The sequence below is a fragment of the Neophocaena asiaeorientalis genome, unplaced genomic scaffold (genome assembly GCF_003031525.2).
Source record: "Neophocaena asiaeorientalis asiaeorientalis breed wild unplaced genomic scaffold, Neophocaena_asiaeorientalis_V1.1 scaffold170, whole genome shotgun sequence".
In the NCBI taxonomy this organism is placed as follows: domain Eukaryota; kingdom Metazoa; phylum Chordata; class Mammalia; order Artiodactyla; family Phocoenidae; genus Neophocaena; species Neophocaena asiaeorientalis.
Window position 1 is genome coordinate 3,436,636 of NW_020172463.1, and position 25,510 is coordinate 3,462,145.

General features: G+C 40.1%; 1 protein-coding gene across 2 annotated transcripts in view; it reads left to right on the forward strand.

The window, feature by feature from the left end:
- The first annotated feature begins 3,206 nt into the window (after window positions 1–3,206).
- The window catches only part of GNAI1 (G protein subunit alpha i1), an 86,914-nt gene continuing 64,610 nt past the window's right edge, over window positions 3,207–25,510 (forward strand). The window contains exons 1-2 of one of the 2 annotated variants that reach the window (XM_024738096.1): window positions 3,207–3,293; window positions 3,654–3,822. In XM_024738096.1, the coding sequence (XP_024593864.1) occupies window positions 3,705–3,822 (118 nt within the window). In that variant the 5' untranslated portion in view covers window positions 3,207–3,293; window positions 3,654–3,704. Of the gene's footprint in view, window positions 3,294–3,324; window positions 3,560–3,653; window positions 3,823–25,510 lie in introns of those variants that run through there. The other variant, XM_024738095.1, reaches the window with a different exon arrangement.

Below are 25,510 nucleotides of genomic sequence, written 5' to 3' on the forward strand. Positions count from 1 at the left end.
TGTCTCAATATAGTTGCTTAAAACATATGATGTCCATAAGGGAAAACAGTACTCTGAGGTAGATTGCTTCAACATCTGTATATCAATTTCACTCTCTATAAAATAGATGAGTTAATACTGTTTTTTCCACCTGCTTGACAAGGTTGTTGAATCATATCTTTCAACATCATAATTATGTAAATTGTTAATTTGAATGATTCTCACCACCTCATATCTGGACTATTAACACAATCCACTTGCCGGTAACACCACTTGTTTTGTTGGGTAAAAGCTTTTTTTTTTTTTTTTACACCTATTACCCAGCTCAGGAGAATGTAGGGAACACTTAGTGCCCGTTGTAAAAAAGTCCACCTCTTCACCTTAACATTTAAAGCTCTCTTTCAACTTTGTGCCATACTTCCTATCATTCTTCACAACCAAACTACATTTTGATTATAAAACAACTGTTATTTCCATCATGTACTTTGCACTTAACCCTTTTAGCTGATTATTCCTCTTAAAATATACCCTGTTATGAAGTGAATGTTTGTGCCCCCCTCCCAACCCCATTCATTTGTTGAAGCCCTCACTCCAGTATGATGGAATTTGGAGGTGGGGCCTTTGGTAGGTAATTAGGTTTGGATGAGGTTATGACGGTGGGGCCCCCGTGATGGGATTAGTGTCCTTATAAGAAGAGTGAGAGAGAATAGAGCTCTTTCTCTCCACACAGTGAGAGCACAGCGAGAAGGTAGCCATCTGAAAGCCAGGAGGAGAGTCCTCACCGGGAAACTAAATTGGCTCGTACTTTGATCTTGGACTTCTCAGCATCCAGAACTGTGAGAAATAAATTCCTCTTGTTTAAGTCACCCAGCCTATGGTATTTTGTTATGGCAGCCTGAGTTGACCAACAAAAAGCCCTGGAAACTCCCCATCAATTCCCAGTCATGTCTTCCTTCTAAAGTTTTTTCAAAACTTTCTCCTCTTGGAATTTCCCCTCATACTGCTCACTCCATTATTCTGCATCCTCTCAGAAGTTTAGCTTCATAATAAAGCTAATTTTCAGTTCTTATTCATCCATATATTGTATTTTAACTCCTCACCTACTTGACAAATCAGAGGGGTAACGTGTATCATTCTGTTCAGCTTTCTTTTCTCCAAAACAAGTTTTGTAGTCATTTCCACTAGTACTCAGTCATGATTGCTTCCTCTTTTCTTGCAGTTGGTGGTCCCATACTCCATATGGCGTGAAAGCTTATAGGAAAGACTCACAGATAATCCCAAGTAGTAATATGTAAACACTATGTTGAAAGCTCACTCTGTCAAGTTTAATTCCAGACTCTCTGATGAACATCAGCATTTAGACTGCCAAGAAATACAAAGAGGGTAGGAGGTGATTAAATACAATTTAAAGCTTGTTCCTTTTTGTTGGTATATTACAAAAGGCCATAGGAAAAGTTGAGGCAGTTCTTGAAATTGCAGCTCTTGAGCCCAGCAGGGTTGACTATTGCAGGAGAACAGGAGAGGGCATGTCCAATAAGGAGGAAACTGGCAACCTCTGCTAGCCCACAGGCCTTGCTTAGGAGACCCACTCTAAGGCTGTGTTTCCTGTAACATCAGCTCAGCCTTACGTTCTTGGAAAACTCAACCCGTTTTTACGAATGTTTTTTAGAAAATAAGACTTCCAGATGGTTGCTCTTTGGTTTCCATCAGAGCAATTTCCTAATTTTTGAACACATCAAAGATGATTTTCTTTGCTACCAACCCCATCTTATAATCAGTTAACATTTCCTGCGATGTCTATAAGGGAAAAGTGTAGTCATACAAGTGACCGGGAGAGACCAGACCTTAAACCTATGCTCATTCATACCGTGCTGGGTGAAATGCCTCCAAGGGCCACAGAAGCTATTTCCCCCAGACCAGGTAGAGCTGGAAGGATGAAGGATGGTCTGGATCAACTCCATCTCATTTCATGGGTGAGGAAGCCAAGGCCTGCAATAAGGAATGACATGCCCAGTGGCTTATGATTTACTAACATGGTCATAAATATTGGTTCAGAACTTGGCCTGGAAGTTTCCATGTCACCCCAGAGGAGGTCAGTTAAGGTGTGGAGATTTGTTTGTGTGGGTGTGTTGTTTGGTTTTATTTAAAAATATGCTCCTTTTTAAAGCTTATCCATTCGAAAATATAATTACCCTGGTACTGTAGAGAAAATAAAACATTTCTATTGTTTCAATCCTTTAAGGGTTGATTTTGTTTAATGCAAGTAAGAAATATCCGAGAGCAATCTAGCAGTAGACTTTGATGCCCCTGCGTTTCTGAATTCTCAGTCAATGAAAACATGTAAGCCAGGAATATGTCTGAATCTGTGGCAGGAGGGAATAGGTAGCAGCTGTGAAATCTGCGTAGCGTGGAGACGTTGGGCTAAGTGACGATTATGGTCTCTTCTAATGTTAAATGGCGTTCTTTCAAATAACTTTATCAACATGTATCTGTTATTTAAGAAAAAAATTATCGTACTTTTCACACTGCTTTAAAAATTCTATTTCATTTAAAATATAAATCTCTCTCCTATATCACTAAATATTATTCTATAACTTTTAATGCTGTAGAGTATCCCATCATTTTGGCAATCCTTGGACATTTTGTGGATAATTTTGAAAGTGGGATGAATGGAAACAGTATGGAAAAGACTTTCTGAATAAAATTTATGGCACATAAAATTGCATGGATAGGAAAAAAAAATATGCTCTTTGATTCTTTATCTTACATTTTCTCAGGTTTGAGGAAATCCTTCAAAATGTTCTTTGCTTGTGGAAAGGGACGTGAGAGTGGATGGAAGGAGGGAGGAGAGAAGGAAAAAAGAAAAAAGCGGAAGAAAGTTGACCTCCTATCGTCCCCAGACTTTTCTGTTCCCCACTTTACCCTCTCTGCTTTCTCCACGGTTCCATTCCCGGCCCCAGCTCCCTCTATTTCCCTCACCCCTGAAGGCCAGCTGACGCGCGTTTACATTTGGAAAACCCTCGCGCGCCTGCCCGAGCTGGGCATGCTCAAACGCCCAGGACTGGCTTTTTTCGGTTTCCAACTTTGGCAGCTCTCCCACCCGCACCCCTAAGGGGCAGGTCCGAACACATCCCTGGGTGTGAGTAAACGGGAAGAAATTATCACACTCCCGCGGAGGAATTAAGGTAGTGGACCTCGCCGCGACGTTCGGCCTTCCGGGGGCGCTCCCCAAGGGCGCGCGCGGTCGCCGGTCCTCTGGGGCTGTGGAGCACCGGCGTCCGCGGCAGCGTGGGCGCGCGCACCCGTCCGAGGGGGTAATGTCCGAGGGCTCGTGTTCGGGCGCGCGCTCTGGGAGTGGTCGCGGGGCGGCGGGAGGGGCGAGCAGGGGCGGGGCCGCGGCGGCGCGCGGACGCCGAGCAGCGCCGGGCTTCTAGAGGTTGCGGCGCGGCCACCAGCAGGAGGTACCCAGAGCCTGGAAACGCAAGACTTCGGGGCCGCGGAGGGAGGCGAGGCGCGGAGCCCGGCCGTAGGCAAGAGCTGCGCGGTGCTGCTAGCTCCTTTGCAGACAGCGCTTCCCTAGGTCCGTTTCGGAAGTGGGTGGGGGTGGTGTGGCCGGCGTCGGGAGGAATTCGAACGCCGGCATCCAGGAAGAAAGAATTCACCTGTGTTTCAAGGCAGCGCGCCGGACTTGAAGGGAGCGGCGGCCAGCTCTCGCTCCTGGCACAATGGGCTGTACGCTGAGCGCCGAGGACAAGGCGGCGGTGGAGCGGAGTAAGATGATCGACCGGAACCTCCGCGAGGATGGCGAGAAGGCGGCGCGCGAGGTCAAGCTGCTGCTGCTCGGTAAGGGCGGCCGGGCCGGGTTGGCGGGCGGGGGCCCCCAGCCGGCCTGGGGCCAGGGAGTCTGGCGGGTGTGCTGGGCGCGGGCTCCTCGGCACTGGGAAGCCCGGAGGGGACGTGCCAAAGCGGCGGAGGGCTCGTCTTGTAGCGCCCGAGGATGCTTTCGGAGCGTGAGCTTGTGCGGCGCGGCGCAGAGCCGAGGCGGGTGCCCCTCTCCCCGGTCCCCTTCCTCTCTGTTCCCTTGGCTGGGGGAAACTCGCCCGCGGCGGAGCAGGGGCTTCACTCGCGTGCCTCGGTGTGGATCCCGCCAGGAGCCGAGGAGCGGATCGCGAGGAACCCCTTTTTCTCTGAAGTTAGCTCAGCTTTGTGAAGATGAAAGGGCACTGGCTACAAGGAAGTAAAAGCACATCCCACCCTCCACCCCTCCCCCGCGCGAAAACCCTTTCTACAAGGTGTCGTATCGCGGTTGTGGTTTCCTCATGTCACGAGTGCCACGTTTTGTGAAATCAGTGCACCTTTTGTGGGGTCTCCGTAGGGTTGAATTGTGTTTTTCTGTTGAACTTCCTGTGGCGACTCAGTAAGTGTTAGGGGAGCACGGATTATATTTATCTTGCGTCAGGAAGTAGGCTATGCTGGACGCTGGATTTTTATTACGGTGGGGACATGGAAACCATCAAAGTTAGGTCACACTGGCTTCAAAATGATACTCGAGCGGTGAAAACCGTTGTGAAAGGTGTGAGTGGGTCACTTTGGACAACAGGATTCTCTTCTCTGCTGCCAAGGCTTCAGATGAATGAGATTTGCCAGGTACACGCAAGGCTCTTATTTGTTCTTAGTATTGTACTCCTGGTGAAACGCTCTGTGGAGGTCTTTTGCAGTTGTTTGAAGGGAGGGAACGTAAAAAGAGTAAGCCAGGATTTTGATTAAGGGATGCATTAGGAAAATACCCGCAGCTTAAGATTTGTTGATGTGTGAGTTAGGGTTTTCTTTTGTTTGCATCCCCATACCCCCCAAACACACACCCTGTAGGCAGTGAAGTAGGTGAAAGATTTCTCAGAATCTTTATTTGCACTGGCAGAGACTGCTTTTATTTTTGTAACAGTTACAATAAAACAAATACTATCGCACAAACCTGTTTTCGGTAAGCTTCTGTTTCATTGGTTTAATGACTGCAGGAAAAATGGTGGGTTTTTTCTCCATTACTAGTAGGCTTAGAAGCAGCAAACTTGGCATGACTAAAAGTAATAATGATCTGAGTCATTCTGCAAGTAACTGTGAAATAACTTTGCATTTTAAAGACCTGGTGGTTTTCTGCACCCCCGCACCCCAACGTAAATCTTTCTCAGTTAATACTGTTTACTTAGGTTTTTACATTAATGAGAAATATTGTCTTTTGAGAAAGTCAGTGTATTTTAGCGTATGGAGCACAGAAGAGACACACCTTTGTATGGAAACGTGTAGGTCCTCTTCTGAATTCAATGTGCTTGCGACAAAAATGGAAAAAAGGGTTGAAAAGTTCTTTTCCTGCAGTTTCTGCACTCCTGCTCTGTTATATTATTTCAGTGTGTTGTGTGACTCTGAGTTTGAGTCAGCCATCCACCATGTTTAAAGCATTGGAAAATGAGTCCTCTGGTGTTGTTTTATGCTTTTAATAGATGTCTGTTAGAGAGATGGCCTAGGATCAAGGTCCGACAAGTTGGCTTTTGCTTATATTCAGAAGAGATCAGTGTTTCTCAACTTCAACACTATTGATGTTTTGGGTGGAATAATTCTTTGTTGTGCGGGCTGTCTTGTGCATTGTAGGATGTTAAGCAGAATCTTTGGCACCCACCTTTTAGATGCCAGGAGCAGCCCCCATCCACTCGTGACCCAGAAAAGTCTCCAGATATCCCCCAAATGTCCCCTGGGGGCAAAATTTAATCTTGGCTGAGAATCACTGTTCTAGACTAACAATTAAATATACTTCAATGTGTAACATAGAACCCAAAGTTGCATCTCTACCACGAACTATAGTGAGAGCCATGAGAAAGGTGTAGCCTACTTGCGATTTTCAGAAGTTAGGGAATTTTTGTTTCTCCATACCAATAACATTAGAAAGCTTTCACAGTGATTTAAAAATCTTCAGGTAACTGAATTTCTTCAGCTCTCTTTTCTAGCTTTAGTCTCTTGCTGTTCTCTACACCTTTTCTCTGTAGAAATTCCCGTCACAGCATCCCTGTCCTGTTGGCCCAGCAGTCATCCTCTTTGTCTGTCTTACTCCCATTCTGCTCTACCCTTTTGCCCAGAGTTCCAGCATTCTAGTTCCTATAAACAGAATGTTGGCTTATTCTTGGAATGTTTGAAAACATTTTTCTTTTTTCTAGTTTGACTTTAGCAGTGGAGGGTTGACCTTTGGTTCCTTTTTGGAGGTCTAAAGTTATATGTGTAAGGAGCTCAGTGAAATCAGTCCATGTAAAACACAGCAACTGAATCAGTTGAAATGTGAAATGTAAAATGGTCTCTAGGTAACCTATAACCAATGTCAATTCTGTTTACATCAGATTTTCCTCCTCTTCACTTATTTTTTTTTCTAATCAAATGATTTTTTTTTCATTTAAGGTATACAGCACATTTAAGATGGTATAGTAAATAGTTCATTGTATTTCATTTTTCTTAAGGCATGTGTTGTCATTTCAGACATTGGGTTGAGAGATTTGGGTATAAGACACATACAAAGATTTGGGCACTGGATGTCTATTTTATACATATATGTGTATATATACTGTATATGTATATATATGTGTATATATATATTGTGTGTGTGTGTATATATATATATATATATATTTTTTAAACTCAGAGATATTTCACTATCCTTATTAGGAGCAGTGAATTAGGCCTTAAAAAAAAAAAAAAAGAGGACCTAGTCTAACCCTTGACCTAAAGGAAATCAGGTCAGGGTTTGAGTGGTTTTAAAGATTTAGCTTTCAGGCTTTAGTATTAGAATAATAATCCTAAATAATGAAACTTATTTTAATAATTAAAGTTTTCTTTCCATTGTATATGGCTGATTGTCTCAAGAGAAAACATTTATTGTTATATCTTTGAGGATGTTACAACTTATCCTTTTAAGGGTATAGCATTAGGCCTAGGTTGTTTCAGTGAAACTACATTGTACATATGGGTACTTATTAAATATCTTATGGTAATTTTCAAAGATATATGAGGGTAGGGTACATACAAGTAAAATTTTTATGAATTAATTGTTCTTAAATTATTTCACTCTGGAGTTTCTTTTTCTAGTTTTTGAAATTTAATTAATTAATTTATTTATGGTTGCATTGGGTCTTCGTTGCTATGCGTGGGCTTTCTCTAGTTGCGGCAAACGAGGGCTACTCTTCGTCGTGGTGCACAGGCTTCTCACTGCAGTGGCTTCTCGTTGCGGAGCTCGGGCTCTAGGTGTGCGGGCTTCAGTAGTTGTGGCAAGTGGGCTCAGTAGTTGTGGCATGCGGGCTCGGTAGTTATGGCTCACGGGCTCTAGACCACAGGCTCAGTAGTTGTGGCATGCGGGCTCGGTAGTTATGGCTCACGGGCTCTAGACCACAGGCTCCGTAGTTGTGGTGCAGGGGTTTAGGTGCTCCGCGGCATGTGGGATCTTCCCGGACCAGAGCTCAAACCCATGTCCCCTGCATTGGCAGGCGGATTCTTAACCACTGCGCCACCAGGGAAGTCCCTTCACTTTGAAGTTTTGTGCTTGTATTCTCCTTCACTCCTCCCATTATCCTTCCCTCCACCCATTATCCTTCCCTCCACTGAACTCATCCCCACAAACAAACAAATACAAATCCATACCCTTTAACTTCTTAAAATGAGGTGAGGGACTGGATCTCTTCTGCTTGGTGAATATTTTTACATTGCTACCACCCACCAGCTATTTGAGAAACTAAACCGTTCATGTTTTTGGCTTTCTTTAAACTTGCCCTGTGACTTCCCTAGTTGAGAAATTCTGGCATTGCAGAACTTTTGATTTTGCATTGCTTTAGCCGTTTCCTTAGAGTTGGCTCAGGATCTTAGATGTCAGAAAGCCCCTTTCCTTAAGTGAGTGAATGCATATGGTATTTCTATAGGGGTTATGTGCTTCTCTCTCCCTCACCTACTTTGTATTAGCAATTACTTTACTAGAAGCCACAGGTGGTGTTAACATATGTTTTGAAAGTGCTGGTTTTTCTGTATCTTTTGTTTTTCCTTCTCAGTTTTATAGTTCAAGTTCTCCTCTGCCTCTGGCAGCCTAGTTCCAGTAGACTTTCCTGCTTCTGGTCTTCGCCTCTAGCCTGCAGTAGGTATCATGCTAATGCCTTGCTCGGAAAACCATGCTTGACTTCTCCATTGACTGCAGAATAAAAACTTTCTCCTAGACCTGGCTTCCCTCTAGCCTCATACTCTTTTCCTCAGGGCACCGTTCTTCTCCAAACAGGAATAGTTGGCATATGGCAGAGCACATTTGCACTCTGGTTTCTAGTGTGAATTAGCTTTATGCCCTGCCTGCTTCCGGCACTAGTGTGAGACTTCAGGGGCAGGATCTTTGTAGGTCATCATAACAACCCTTTCCTTTTGTCATGAACATATTTAGTTCTTAGTTATGTTAACATCTTGTGTAGGGTTAGGATTTACCTAGAATATAAACCTTATACTTTGCCATTTTCAGTATTGATGGGAATGTAAACAAGGGGAACAGTAAAAGTAAATGACAACCAAAGTAAGCGCGCGGTATCTAAAAGTAAGTTGTTTGGTTTAAGATTTTTTTTTCGTATTTATAAGAACTTTTCACAGTCGTTATATTTATTTGACAGGTTAGATAAATTCAAGAAAATGACAATGGATATTCATTGGAGGAGGGTCTTCTATGTTGTTATAGTGTAGTGTCAGTCCTTAAAATAATTTCTTTTGGTAAGGATAGATCTCAGGTTTTTTTACTCTTTATTTTTGGCCTCTTAGCTATAAACAGCATGAATGTTGTTAACTTATCAATGGGAATACAATACCTACATTATAGGATTTAGTCGAAGATGTTATTCAAACCTGAAAAAGATCACTGTAATTTTTAAGACAAAAATTGAGTATCCAACCACGATCTTAATTTGTATTTTCTTATGCATTCTCTCTGCCTTGGAAAATTCAAGATACCACAGATTCACATGGGAGGACCTGATGTATCTGTCACATTTCTAGGACGCATAAATTTCTTGGTCACGTGTTCTGGCACGCAGTTACCCAATGTCTGACTTCCCGGAGTGTGACATTGGTGAAGCTCAGATCCCGGATGGCATTTGAGTTGAACGAACTAAGGTCAACTGCACCTAATCTTGTAGCGCTTAGGCTGCTTTCTGTCATAATTTGTTAAATACTAATTAAAAACTTTAACAGAAATAGGGTTAAAAATCTTAACAGAAATGGGGCAAAAACAATTTTAAAACGAAATGTTCGTTACCATAACTTAGTGGCTTAAGACGATGCACAATTTATTAACTTTACATTTCTGTAGGTCAGAAGGTTACACCAAGCTAAAATCAAGGTGTCAGCCGGGCCACTTTTCTTTTGCAGGTTGTAGAAGAGAATCCGTATATTTGCTTTTTCCAACCTCTGTCTAGAGCAGCGGTCCCCAACCTCTTTGGAGCCAGGGACCGGTTTTGTGGAAGACAGTTTTTCCACGGGCGTTGCGGGGCGGCAGGGAGGTGATTCAGGCGGTAATGTGAGCAGTGGGGAGAGGCAGGTGGAGCTTCACTGGCTCGCCTGCCGTTCACCTCCTGCTGTGGCCGGGTTCCTGACAGGCCTCAGACCGCTCTCGGTCTGCGGCCTGGGGGTTGGGGACCCCTGGTCTGGAGGCTACCTGCTTTCATTGCCTCCTGGCCTCTTCATCTTCAAAGCTAGCAATGGCTAGTGGCGTCTTTCTCACGTAGCATTACTCTCCTGTCTCCCTCCTTCACTTCTAAGGGCCTTTGTCGTTAAGTTGGGCACACCAAGATAATCCAGGATAACAGACTCATCTCAGGATCCTTATCTTAATCACATCCGCAAAGTTCCTTTGCCATGTAGGATAACATGCTCACAGGTTCCAGGGACTGGGGGCATGGGCATCTTTGGAGGCTATTATTCTGTCTACTTTAGTCTGCCCTCATGGAAAATGCACTTATCCTGTCCCAACATCTCCCAAAGTCTCATCATCCCCTTACAGCATCAACTCAACATCCAAAATCTCATCCAGATCTCAGAATCTAACTCTGGTATGGGTGAGATTCTCCATATAATCCATACTGGGACCAAATTTCTTTCTCTCTGTGAACCTGTGAAGCTAGAAAACACATTACCTGCTCCTAGAATACAGTAGGAGGGCACAGTGATAGAGCAGGCATAGGATACCAGTTATAGTCACTCTCGTTCAGAAAGGGAGAAAGTGGAAAGAAAAAGGAGTGAGTATTCAGTCCTGTGCACTTTCCAAACTCCTTTAGGTTTCAAGGCCTACAAGTAATCTTGGTGACTCTGCTTGACTTTCTGGCTTCTGGACTCTGCCCTTCAAGTCATCCTTCCTTTTCAATCAAAGGTAGCACATGTTTGCAGCAGTCATGTTATCAGCCTGCCTCTTGCCTGTATGATGGTGATCTGACAACATTCTTTCATTTTGTACCCTTTTTTTTTTTGAGTTTTATTTTTTATACAGCAGGTTCTTATTAGTTATCTATTTTATACATATTAGTGTATATATGTCTATCCCACTCTCCCAATTCATCACACCACCACCACCGCATTAGGTACTCTTTTAATTTATCTTTTCCTCTCCCATTTTACTATAACCGGTAAGAAAAAAATCAGGCCACGACTTCAACAATTTGCTTGGAAATCTCCTTGTCTAAATATTCAGATTTATAGTTTACAAGTTCTGCTTTCCACATAACTGCAGGACATAATTCACTTATGCTTTGCCACAAAATAACAAGGATCCTCTTTCCTCTAGTTTCTAATAATATATTCCTCCTTTCCATCCCAAGTCCTCACCAGCAGCACATGTAAAGTCCACATATCTATCAACAGTCTGTTCATGACCGTATTTAGTTTTCTCTGCCATGTTCCTCACTTTCTTTTGAGCTCTCACCAGGGGAGCCGTTAACATCTGTGTTTTTAACAGCGTGTCAAGGCAATCTAGGCTTTTTCTATCATGGTCCTCAAAATTCTTTCAGCTTCTACCCATTGCTTAATTCTAAAGCCATTTCCACATTTTTAGTGTTTGTTGTGGCAACACCCTATTTCCAGATACCCTCATTGATACCTCATGTATAAATTTAGGGAATGCATAACGATGGTAATTTTATATTCTTTGGTCCCTCATAATTTATGTGACTGTTATGGTAATAGCAAAACCACCAGTTTCTGGTGTTTCTTATTGAACTCATGGTATTTCACTTGAGGATTAGTGTGAACGAATAAGACTTTCCTTTGTTTGCCTCCTCTTCAGTGAAGTTTTTCCTGACCATCCAGTCTAAATTAGTCTTCTTTGCTCTCCCTTCCAAATTAGACCGTTTTGAAATCATCTTGTGCGTTTACTTTTTGATTGTCTGTTGCATCTCTCCATGGGGATTGGCTCGTCAGAGCACGAATCCTGTCCAACTTGTTTTTCACCTAATGAGGTGGCACGTACTAGTCTTTTCATAAATGGTAGTTAAATGAGTGACTAATTAAATGATTAATTTTGAGTAATAGTCTTTTTTTATTTTTATTTTTTAAATTTATTTAATTTTTTATTTTTGGCCGCGTTGGGTCTTCGCTGCTGTGCACAGGCTTTCTCTAGTTGCAGCGAGCGGGGGCTGCTCTTCATTGCAGTGTGCGGGCTTCTCATGGCGGTGGCTTCTCTTGTTGCAGAGCACAGGCTCCAGGCACACGGGCCTCAGTAGTTGTGGCACGCAGGCTCAGTAGTTGTGGCTCACAGGCTCTAGAGCACAGGCTCAGTAGTTGTGGCGCACGGGCTTAGGTGCTCCGCGGCATGTGGGATCTTCCCGGACCAGGGCTCTAACCCGTGTCCCCTGCATTGGCAGGCAGAGTCTTAACCACTGCGCCACCAGGGAAACCCCTTGAGTAATAGTCTTTTAAAGGGAAAAAGTTGCTACATTTTCCTTGGGTTTTGGGTAATTTTAGTAAATTTAGGCCCATTGTATCCCCATTTATATGTTTCTTAGCTTGCTACTTAGAGTAACTAAAGCCTACTACATTATTCCTAACAGAGTTCTGAAAAATAAAATTAATTTGGAGGAACAAATTCTTGTTGCATGATCAGAAAAATATTTTGACTCTTGGTAAATTAAGTGGTGGAGTGAAACGTGATTTTTATGTTCTGAACACATTGTTTTTAACAGGATTGTTACATTGCTACTCCACATGTTATTTGAATGCTTTGTTGTTTTGAATGCTTTCTTAATAACAAGGCATTAACTATATTCTCACAACCATATCTGTCCTACAGGATGATGCGATTATGTGTAACTCTGGCTTTCTGGAGTCAGCAGGGCACTCAGAAGCTCACCATGGTCTGTTTATGTCTTGCCTGTCCTTTTTTTTAAAAATAAATTTATTTATTTATATTTTTGGCTATGTTGGGTCTTTGTTGCTGCGCATGGGCTTTTCGAGTTGCAGCAAGCCGGGGCTACTGTTCGTTGCGTGGGCGTGGGCTTCTCATCGTGGTGGCTTCTCATTGTGGGCTTCTCATCGTGGTGGCTTCTCTTGTTGCGGAGCATGGGCTCTAGGTGTGCCGGCTTCAGTAGTTGTAGCACGTGGGCTTCAGTAGTTGCGGCGTGCAGGCTAAGTAGTTCTGGTGCGCAGGCTCAGTAGTTGTGGCGCATGGGCCTAGTTGCTCCGCGGCATGTGGGATCTTCCTGGACCAGGGCTCGAACCCGTGTCCCCTGCATTGGCAGGCGGATTCTTAACCACTGCCCCACCAGGGAGGTCCTTGCCTGTCCTTGTGTGGTGAGAATTGTCATTGGTGGCATTTTTAAAGTGTCTTTCATTTTTTTGGTATCCAGTTATGTCTTAAGTTTACTAAATCCTTAGGAGAATTTACAGTCTACTTAGGGAAAGAAAATGTGTGCATAAAGATAACTCCTTATAAGGGAAAATGGGGAAGAAGTGGTATAAACAGATACCCGGGGACATGAGCTGTAATATCGGAGTGTGCATTGTTGATGTTGTGGGATGAGGGTGTAGGTAGCATGCCTCTCGGAAATTAAGCAGTTAAGGATCTGTCCATTGCCATCATGTATTTCTCTCTCTTTTTTTTTTGGCCGTGCCTCGCGGCATGCGGGATCTTAGCTCCCCGACCAGGGATCCAACCCGCACCTCCTGCAGTGGGAGCGCAGAGTCTTATCCACTGGACCGCCAGGGAAACCCCTTCATGTATTTCTGAGCAGACTTTTGGATCCTGATTGGTTGTAAGCTCTGTATTATACAGAAACCTGCAATCTAGAGGAGACTTTGCCATCTATAGTTTAGTTTTCTTACTTTTTCCACGTATAAGGAACTTGGGCTGTAAAATGTTTTCCTTAAGACCTTGGGCAAGTTATCCAGTTCTTTAAGCCTCAGTTTTCTATAAATTCCAGATAATAAATGTACCTACCCTATAGGGCTGGGAACAAGGTAAGCTAATGTATCTACAGTACTTAGAGCAGTTGTACCTGGCACAAGTTTTTATTAAATATAAGCTGTTAATATAAATACTTTAGAGACTCTTTGCGATCAGCCCTCCCCTCCGCCTCCTTGTGGATAGATCCATTTATGGTCATAGACATTAAATCCTTTAGTTGGCTCTTCTTAGCAGAGGGTGTGCACATAGCAAAGATTTCAAGAAGTATAAAATCAATTGTAATTACTAGCTTCTGACCCCACCACAGCTTCCTTCTGGGGCTTGGATTTCTGTAAACAGACTCCCCACTGGGAATAGACCAGGTAAATATCTGTGCTAGGTTAAGAATTCTATAGAGCATGAATTTTGAGTAATTAGAAAACTTTACAAATGATTTAAAAGTAATTTCTCTCCATTTTATTACCCATTTTTAGAATAAATGCAGTAATTTCCTGCAAACTTTCCTTTTATCTTTCTTGAAAATAAAACACAGCTGTTGATATAAGTTACGAAACATTGAGTTGACTCAAATGAATGTGCCATTTATCAGGGGAGTTTATGATTATTTCCTACAAATTTTAAAACTTTCCTGAAACTCCTTGTACTGATAACTCAAAGAGATTACTAATAAAACTCCAGAATTACAATGAATTTACTTTTAAAAGAGAAGCAACATCTCTTGAAAAGTGGTCGTAACCTTGAAATAGAAACAAGCATTGAATCTGTGAGAGTATTTATGCCTTTTAATAAATTTTCAAAAGAGTCACTTAAGTGACTCTTGAATTACCTGGAATTCCTCTGTTTACCTTGCCTTTCTAAGGTACCCTCCAGATTCTTTTTTTTTTTTTTTCTGGTAATATACTTATCTAAAGTACATTATATTTTTTCTTGTTTGGGCCTGTGCCTTTTATTTGATAGCGTTTCATGTATTTAAGAAGCATGCAGCCTGTAAGGAAACCACATTTAAGATTGATATAATATGATAGGAGTTAGAAGAAAACTGCCTTCTGATCGGTAGTTCTGAAGCTAATCTTTTGAAGCATAACATATTTCTGTGCAGTTTGAAAACTGATCCACTGAGTGTTCACCAACTGAGCATATCAGTGTCATCAGCAACCAGGTCAAGACATGCCTGCAAGAGATGTGTTGTGACAGTACAAAGCGGTGATGCCGGTCAGTTGAGTTGCTGGAACTGATGAGAAGGTGCCCCCCCCAACTCTAGGCCAGCGCTCTGTACTCACCCCCACTCCTTCATCCCTTCTTACCCTCAGGACCTTCCCATCCTCCATGATTCTCTCTACCATCTTCACACTTCTTTAAAGACTCCTGTGTCCTGCTCCGTAAGCATTCTCAAGACATGCCCAGCATTAAAAGTAATAAAATCCAGACAAAACTGTTCGTACCCTCCTTAAATAATTTTTCATCCCACATTTTGTCATCTAACCTTTTCAAAATATTAGGCTGCATTCCCATCTTTTTCACCTTCCATTCAGTCTTTAAACTGCTTTTTATTTTAAAGTTGTGGACTTTTCCAGTGGTACAGAAGTATTGGGAAATATCACAGACACTCATGGAACACACATCAATATATTTTTTTAAAGAGATAGTATCTTGTGACTTTTCTCTCTCCACTGGAGTTTCTTTTATAATTAGTTTGGGCTTCTCGTTCTAACTTCTCTCTCTCAATCTCTCTCCTCTCTCCTGCTTTTTATCTCCCTATTTTTTGTGTGCTACTTAGATATGTCCTAATTTACTTTCTCTCTTCAGTAATCAACTAATGTGCCTTTTAACATAATTGAGTCTTTATTTTTAATGCTGACATTTTTATTTCTAGAAACTATTTCTAATCTTTAAAAATAGTTTATTGTATTTTCTATCTTTTTAAAAAAGTAACTTTGATCAATACTACACTTACTTCATAGTCTCTTTGCAAAAAATTGATTTTTTGAAAAAAAAAATCTTGCTGTTCAGCTACTTGTAGGGTCTTGACTGTATCTCATGATAAGTAAATTGTATCCTCTTGTAATTTTTTTTTGTGAGCATATATTAACCAACACGTGGCCTGTGTGAATCCTGGGCACCCTGGACTGGCTGCAGTTCTCCTTTTTGTCCTGTGGGTGGAGGGTGGAGGGCAGGTTTATTTCTCATTTACCTAACATGGTGTTCCAAAACTGAAGGCATCATCTCTCACCCACTTATTTGCACTTTCTCCTTCTTCCTGTTTTCTTCTTCTTAAGCTCCCGGCACCACCAGTCCTTGACTTCTTATTTGTCTTCACACCACATTAGTCAAAATCTCCATTGACTTTATTTTCTAAATATTTTAGTTATTTCCCTGCCTTCTTATCATCCAGCAGCACTGAACTTATTTATTCCTGTGCTGTTTTTTTGCCTCCCTCCACCCTTTGCTCACGTGGTCTCTGCTTAGGTTGAGAAGGGAGGCTCTTAGCCCCGAGTGCTCTGCTTTCTGCAGCCCCTCAAGCACGTTGCAGGTTCTGAGTTGCATCGATTCTGGGGCGGTGCCACGGTGCTGGGGGAGATGAGCTCAGGTGTTCTCTCCGCAAAACTGCACGTCTCCGCCAGGCTGCGTGGATGTGTTGCTGCCTAGGCGACTTTCTTCTCCCAGGATCCCAAATAGGCCCCTTTGCCTTTAGCCATCTCCTCATCCTCTCTCACGTACCATTCACCCCTGAAACTTTGGCCCAAAGAAGAGATCAGGATAGAGGTGACTCCCTGCCTCCTTTATCCCCATCTGCCTTCTGCAGTTTGCTCCTAGGCCACTGGGTCCCTTGTGGCTGCCAGGGTTACAGTCTTGCCATGTGACGTCTGGAGAGTACACCACTTGTATTCATCCATTTGTATCTAGATGACACTAAGGTACTCTGTCTGCCTCTTTCCCCTTATTCATGTACATGCAAAAGATAAAAAAAACCCACAGTGATTTTCAAAGTATCTCTTGCATTACATTCTCTCTTATCCTTTACATTCCTGCTCCAAAGTTGGTTTTTTCCACAGTTGTATGTTCTTGCTGCTCCATATGTGCTCACATTTTCCTAAAGCAGCTCTTCTTAAACTTTTTAATACACATAGAAATAAGTTGGCATCTTTTAAATGGGTTCTCATTCAGTAGGTCTGGGATGGGGCCTGAGTTTCTGCATTCCTCACAAGCTCAGAGGGGATGCCTTGGCTGCAGACCCACAGTCCAGTCCATACTTCGAGAAGCAAAGACCTAGAGGTGATCCTCCTGGATCTTTTCCATTTATCCATTTCGTAAGCATTTTTCAAGACTTACCCGGTCTTTGCCACATTCATGAAGCCTCCCATAACCTTATTAATAAAGTATTTAAAACAGTGCCTTGCACGAAGTAAGCACTCATTATGTTTTATACATTCACATGTATGTACACACATATATAATGCCTACCCACTTAGTATTATATAGTTAACTTCTGATGTTAATCTGGAACCTTGTTTTTGTAGGTGCATTTTGAGAAAAAACTATTTGATGTTTTCTTGCACGGAAACATGCGCTTCCTGGAACATGCGCTTCCTGGAAAGTGATCAAAAACTGTAATTAGCGATAATGAATCTTCTGTGTATTTAGTAAGAATTTTTACAGTGGATTGCTTCTTGTGATGATATGATTATTCAGGTCAGGTTGAATGTGACCTTATAATAATGTTTTTATGGACATTTTCATCTGGTAAAGTTCATGATGAAATTCCTTTGTTAGAAGTAAGTAAAAGATGGTTGCAAATTCTGAGCAAGTTTATAGCCATTGGTATTTGTATACAATCTCAGCTCTCCTAACCTATATGCACATACAACACATTTTCCACTGCCCTTAAAAGGGAATTCTGATCTTAGAAAACTATCCGTCACATTAATATTTACTGACAGGGACCTACAAAATGTGATTAAATATAGCATAAATGTTCTGTAACTTCTGCTTTCATCATAGTATCATTAGTTGGTTGGGCTTACTTTAAGTTAGTTATGACATCTGGTTCTTATGAAATGTGTAAATTCATTCAACAAATATTTATGGAATGCCAGCCCTATGGCCTGCATTTAGGTATCTGGGAATGGAAAAATCTTTGGGAAGAGGAAATTAATTAGAGAAAGTATTCTTTAAGCATTTTACTATTAGATAAAAACAATATGGTTATTTTGGCTTGTTTAGTTATAAGTTTAAGTATAAAACAATGGGTTCTGGGTTTCTTCCACTCTGCTGTTTGTCTTAGTAAGCCTTTATGGTAGATCATTTTAACTTTGCTTTGGATGATTGCATTTTATACATCAAGTTGAATTTTATTGCTTTTTGCCAAAAGCTATTAAAAAACTTTCAGAGCAGAGAATAAGTAATGAGCTCCACAGTAACTTATACTGTGCACTTAGTGATGCTTAGTATAATTTCAGAACAAACTTCCTGAAAAGTTATCAGTCAACAAATGTAGCCCATTGTAGTTTTAGCAGTCACATCTGAAATAGCTTAAGCTCTAATCTAAGAAGTATACGAAGAGTGATTCTGAAAAATATGAAACTCTAAACAGACGCTTCCTAGTGGCTACCTTTTGAGAGTCAGCTGAACTTAGGCTTTATAATTCACAGACTTGTGTAGATTTTGAATTTGTTTGGGGGGGGTGGTGGATGTTTTTGTTCGTTGTGGACAGATGTTATTTTACAAAACAGAAACATTAGAACATTCAAAGAGAATGAGTCTGTCAGATATGCAACTTATTTTTTCTGAATAAAGATAGCAAATGCCATGAGGAATTTCTAGAATGGATCCATGTACATGGGGGAATAAGTTGAGAGTTGGACTTTAGTATTTTAAGAATCATATGGTATTCTAAAAAATAATTTGGTATAATGGTTTCATCTGGATTCTGAAAGTTAAGATTAGGTATTTAGATTTTATGACAGTTTTAATCGTTAAATATTATGTGGATAAGTTTGCAACCAAGAAAGTCACCTTATTTGATAGAACGTTTTGAGTACAAATATAGAGGTATAATTACTTGTCATGTGTTTCCCATATAAGTAGTCTGTGATTGAAGAAAAGTTGGTTTTTAGTAATGTATATAGCATTTACATTTGTTGCATTTTCACAGTTTAGTTTACTATAAAGTTTCTAAAACTTGATGTATATGTCTTAAATTGAAGCAGTCAGCCAGAGCACTTGAGTTATTGAAAGTACTCTTTGAATGCATTTCTTCTGCTAATATTGGACTATATAATATAGATCAAAGATTGTTTCATATTTTAATGCAGTCTACTTTTACAGTTTCAGTATTGAGATTTTATAAAAGATACATTCTTCAACTTTCTTGGGCGTAAAACGTCCATAAAGTGTTTTTTCTTCCTTCCTAGCTGTTTCTCTAATGTGATATTTAATGTTTATATATCATTCTCTTAAAAATAAATTGGCATCTGTGCTGATAGGTATTGTAAATATCTGACATGATAAGTGTGTGAAGAATACTTCTGTTTTTAGGTGGGGCTCTTTATGGGCTAGGAAGTGATACTCCTCAAACCAGCTCTTGCAAAGAAGGCATCATTATCGCAGAAGACTCAGAGGAAGCCCAAGGCTCAAACTCTTTAAAGCTGGTGTGTCAGGAACCAAGACTGGTTGGTGCCTTTGGTTCTGGAGCTGCATGACATTGCCTCAGTGACTTCCATCCAGCCTTTGGTTTCCTCATTCCTAGAGCTTTTAAGTTCAGCTCAAACCCCTCTCTGCCTCAAACCCTTAATTAGTTTTCCAAAATCAGACAAATCACCTGCCCATCTCAGCTTTTTCCCCAAGCTGTGGATTCATAGGTCTTTGGTAGGTGAATATTAGGCTACCTTTAGGTCAAGTGCTCACTCTTCTCTGGGCTAGGCAGCTGTGGTGTGAGAGTAGTGCAGGGTCATTGAGCCTGCTTCTCAGTAAAGCCAAGGAAAGGGCTGTCAGACTGTTGAAACAAAAAAAAAAAAAAGCATGGTGTGTGCTTCCAAATCCTTTATATGTGCACTTTGGACATGTGGGAAAATAAACCTTTGAGTAAGTTTCTTTGGACATTTGGGAAAATAAACCTTTGAGTAAGTTTCTTCTCTTGGTGCACTTTTTAATTTAATTAATTAATTGGCTGCATTGGGTCTTCGTTGCTGTGTGCAGGCTTTGTCTAGTTGTGGCGAGCAGGGACTGCTCTCTGTTGCAGTGTGCGGGCTTCTCATTGCGGTGGCTTCTTGTGATGCAGAGCACAGGCTCTAGGGCTTGCGGGCTTCAGTAATTGTGGAGTGTGGGCTCAGTAGTTGTGGCTCACGAGCTCTAGAGCGCAGGCTCAGTAGTTGTGGTGCACGGGCTTAATTGCTCCGTGGCATGTGGGATCTTCCCAGACCAGGGCTCGAACCTGTGATCCCTGCAATGGCAGGCGGATTCTTAACCACTGTGCCACCAGGGAAGTCCTCTTGATGCATTTTAAACAGCTGACATAATTTGTGTGTGTGTGTGTGTGTGTGTGTGTGTGTGTAAAAAACTGTTTTGTCTTAATTGTTTACCTGTCATTAAATGTTTTCTGTAAATTTCAAGTTCACTAGCTACATAATAATCCATTTTATAGATCTGCTATGATTTATTTAATCACACTAATCTTGAAAATTGAGATCTTTGAGTTTTATGATCAGGTATTATGCTGAGATGATCATATTTTATGCATATATCATTGCCTGTATTCCTGATTATTTCCTTAAATTACTGGCTTAAAAGGTTTGAACAGCTTAAAGGCTTTACGTATACAGGTAAATTGCTTTCCCCAGTTGTTCAGGTTTGTACCCCTACAGGTGGTATGTGAGGCTGCTGTTTCACCTCACACTCATTAGCATTGAGTATTCTCATAAATACTAAAGTACTAAATTGAATAAAATGGCTTCACATTGTTACTTTAATCTGCAATCTTGGATTTACTAAAGGGCAGTAGAAGGGCTTTCTGTTCTAAAGAAGTTAATCTGGTCCATTTTGAGATTCATCAGAACCTGTCCTGTAATACTCTGCATACTTTTGCATATATTTTTCCTCACTTGTGTGCTTCTTTCTCGATTTTGCTTTTTGACATACATTGCTTGTCTTACTTCAAGTTAAATAAAAAGATTGAGAATTGTTTAAATTGTTAGACCATATAACTATGCCTTGATATTTTTATATTCACTTAGTTATATATGCCTTCAGGATATACAACCTAAGAACTATGGTCTTATACTATACTTAGTATAAGTATACTTATACCAAGAAAAATATTTTCTGCAATATTGTTAGTAGTAAAAGCAAAATTTGGAAATATCAGAATTTACTCATCTTCAGGAGTGAATAAATAAATGAGCAGGAATGAATAAATACGAGTATATATTAAAAATGAAATATATACAACTATACAAATGAAATACTATCCAGAGAAAGTGAACGTATGATGAATCTCAGTGATAATGTTAAGTTACACATGCAGTTTGTAAAATGATATGCTGTATGGCACATCCATGTAAAGTTCAAAAAAATCTTCAGAACTATACCAGATGTTTACAGGTACACACGTATATAGCAAAGTATGAAGAAATGCATGGGGAAGATAAATATCAAATTCAGAGTGCTGGTGATTTCTGAGAAGGGAAAGGGAAGTAGATGTAAGAGAGGTATGTAGTGCTTTATGTCTCATGCTGGATGCACTACACAGGTGTTGATTCTCTTATTTTCTAGGTATTTCTGTATGACTGAAATATTTCATAAGTACACAGAAGTTTTGTTACTTTAGGCTAATTCATGCCAATTTTGGCATCCTCTTTCTTTGTGCTTTCACATCTGTTATTTCCCAAGCCTTGTTTACTCTCATTTCCATTGCCTTGTCCGTCATCTTCTTTTTTCCATTTTCATATAAATTAATCTGTTGTGATTCCTTCCTACCTGGACTTCCTACTCACACACTTTCTGCCCTTCATTCTAAATTAATCCTCATGAATGACAGCTTTCATCTTATCAGTAACTGCTTAGAAGTCTTCAGTAGTTGTGATTACTGACAGAATATCCCCCTGTTTATTACTTTGGTAATCAAGAGCCTCTGCGGTTTGGCTTCCACCCTGCCTTTCCATATTTCCCACGATGATCCCTTGCCAGTCTCTGAGCACTTCATATACTTTCCCATGTTGATACCCTTCCTCATGCTGTTTTTCTTTTTAGGAATACCCTTCCATCCTTACCTATTTCCAGTCCTGCCCATGTATGTTCATGAGTAGAGTTTGGGACAACTTTCGTCAAAATTGAATAATATCTGGATCCTTAACAAAGAGGAAACAATTCTTATAGATTTCTAATATTCGTAATAATATTCCTAATTCTGTATTCCTATAGATTCCTAACAATTCTTATAGATTCCTGATTTAAATGTATTGCAGTATCACTTAAATATATACAATTGTGCAAACATGTAATTAGGTGTAAAAAATCATGTTTCTTACTCTTAAGCAACCACAAAGCCAAAAGAATTACAAACAAAACTGCGTATACAATTGTCATTAACAGTGTTTGTTCTGTGCTGGTTGTGGTATGAGTCAGGTGTATATTGCCTTTGCATTTGGCATGCCTATGCTACCGGATGCCACAAAATGTCCCAATTCTCTCCTCCCCCTTCTGTAATTGAATTATTGGAAAACCCTCATTTCTGTAGTGCTCCCACCTTCATTGGTATAAATGCTTCGTTGAGGCATCATCTGTGATGTCATGAATCATAAGGCTCCATAGTGTTCCCACCAGGTGGCCTAATTTTGTATGTGAAAAAAAGTATATCTAGACTTAAATCCAGGTATCACCAATAAATATTAGCTACTACCTGCTATGGGCTCTGTCAAGTGTATGGATCCATACACACATCAGACATGGATCCTGCCCTCAAGGAGTTTAGTGGTAATATAAAGCAAAAGGAAACATTATTTATAGGAGGAATAAATGCTGGGTATTTGAACATATATATGGAGACACCTGGATTTCAAATTCAGAGCTGTTCATTTAATACCCCTTAAGCTGTTAAAGGATACAAGCAAAAATATTAGGTCAATGTGTTTATTTTGAGTTGATTTCTCTACTTTCATATTTATGTTCTTCATTCTCCTTTCATTGCCTCTCTTCATTTCTTTTTCATGGACCTATTTCCTTCAGTTTTCTAGAACTAAGGAAGGTAATTTTAACCTCATGTTACAAAGTAGGAAATTGAGGCTTATACTCGATGTAATCTGTCCAAGGATATACAGCTAGTAAGTAGCCAGGCTGGGTCTTGGATATCTCTTGATCACATTCCAGGTTCTTAACACTCTTCATATACTGCCTGTCAGTACTTTCTTAGCTTAGATCTAAAGTAAACTACTGTTGTGTTATTTCATGTGGGTTTTTGCATTTGTGAAATTAAAGGGTACATTAGAGGGACAGGGCTTGGTAAAGAGCAGACATTTAGTAAATGTTGGTTGAATAAATTAACTAACAATTATGTCTTACGTTGAAAGGATTAATAACTATAATTTAAAACACCAATATTAACTGATATGCAAAATGAGATGTTTTAGCTAGATATTTGTTAAGGGGAGACTAAATCATACATGTTCATTAAAATAGTGTCAATGTTGAGTATGAGAAACCAACCTCTGGATCTAATCTCGGGTTAATGTAGATTCAGTCTCGTCTCTTCCATCTCCAAATCTAGAGCCGAAGTATTTCAAATGAAAAATTAAAACTAAATATTAAAAAATTAAACTAAATATCCTGAATCTTTGAAGAAAGAGTTAATTATACTTACTATACCATATTTACTAATTTTACTATACCATAGAAAAACTATGGGCTATTTTATTTTAGAACGACTTTTTTCTACATCAGTGACTTTCCCATTAACCAAGGTAACTAAAACACTTAATTTTTAAGAATATGCCACAATGTAAAAATACCCGTCTCATTGACACAGTGGCCCCTGCTTGATAATGACGGAGACTCTAAGAGGGCAGATTGAATAATCAAGCCTGTCATGTCTAATGTACACCTCAAGAAGAATCAAAGTATTCATTTTAACTTTGAGTTCCTTTTTTCTTTGATATAGGCATAATACACAGTTTTACATTTTTAGTTTGTTTTGGTTATAAAATATATATCTTAAAAATTGGTAAGCGTAGTTCATGCTTGTATTTTTCTAACTTTGTAAGTCTATTTGAACACTGGTATGTTTAATTATCAAATGGGAATTAAAACCATTTCCATTTCTGCAGGTTAACCAGGAATAACCTGGTTATTTTTGCTCTGATTCTGTACAAGAAAAACAGTGAGATGATTAGTAAGTCACAGGTTCTAGGGCTAGGATGCTTATTCCCTCCAGAATGCTAAAATCCTGTAAATATATAAAGGAGTGTTTCTGGTGAGCTTATTTTGAGGGGTACTTTTAGTTAATGGCCTTAACATTCTGAAATACGGCCCTAGATACTTTACTCCAGAAACCATCAAAACAAGAGATACATCCTTTGTTCCATGGTCGAGGAGAGGAAAAAATATTTAATGAGCTGAAAGTAATATGTTTTTTTCCCCTCGCATTTAGTAGATTGTCTAGTTCTCTTACTCTCAATCTTTTGTGACTTCTATTTTGTTTCCTTTAGTATAATTCCTAGAAATATTTCAAGGAGCCAACTTACAAAGTCTCTGTGGAAATCAGGTTTATATACTCAACTGATTTGATTTTTTACGGAAAAATGGTGAGGTATACCTTTATTTTGATTGTTATTTTTATGGTTATAATGGCTTGTGTTTGAGTTCTGGGTTGTAGATGTTTTGTTAAGGTTATACTTTAAAGCCTCTATGCAAATACGGTGAATTTTGTATTTGGTGCAGTTATGGTAAACTAGGATTGCATTCTGTGCACAGGGGTTTGAGAAATAAAGCCCTAATCTTCCCCAAATTCTGGGGAGTTTGCCCTGGAAAGAAGGGGTGGGGTGACAGAACCTGATTCTGTGAACTCTTGTATACATTAATTTTCAGACTGAAGTTATCTGAGCTTTCATTTTTTATTTGGGTACTTCTTAGATAAATAATCTTGTACCATAATTTATATTCTTTACCAGAGTAACTTTATATAGGTTTATATAGTAACTTTATATAGTAACTTTATATAGGTTCATGGTTGACAAATAATACATTTCAGTTGTATCATTAAGGTTGTTTTCTTTGTTATAATAAAGCAAATGATGGGTACATTTTACATTTAAGAGAAAACTATAAAATATCTCTTGAAAATGGTGCTTTTTCCAAGTTTCAAGAACTTAGAAAGATTTTGATTATTGTAACCACAGCTTTGGCCTCAGCAGTGGCTTTCTGGCCTGTGTTCCAGAATTATACGTGGAGTCTAATTGTGAAAGACTTGGACTTATTAGGTTACAGATACAATATTTTTTAAAGTAGATTATTTTTTATAAAATATTGTTTCATCTTTAATGAGATGTACTGCTACAGAAGAAATACCTATTACATGTTATGGGGAAAATAAAATAATGTGCTGGTTATTCTTTATTCAGTTTTAGCCAGTTTTTGAATTCATTTTTAAGTGGATTGCCTCTGAATGTTGTATTTGTAACTAAAGCGCAGAGATTTTCCAAAATTATTGATTCAGTAAGTGGGATTATCCAACTTTTGAATTATTGAGCTTTTCTTGGTAAAAGGAAAATTTTATTGTTTGTTTGTTTTTCCGGTACGCGGGCCTCTCATTGTTGTGGCCTCTCCCGTTGCGGAGCACAGGCTCTGGACGCGCAGGCTTAGCGACCATGGCTCACGGGCCCAGCTGCTCCGCAGCATGTGGAATCCTCCTGGACCGGGGCACAAACCCGTGTCCCCTGCATCGGCAGGCAGACTCTCAAACACTGCGCCACCAGGGAAGCCCAAGTTTAATGTTTTTAATAGAATTTCCTTAACATGAATAAGGATAAAGCATTCTGAGAGTTGATATTAATCAAGCACATGAATTGTTTTGTTCTTGAATATCTTAATCATCATTGAATTGCC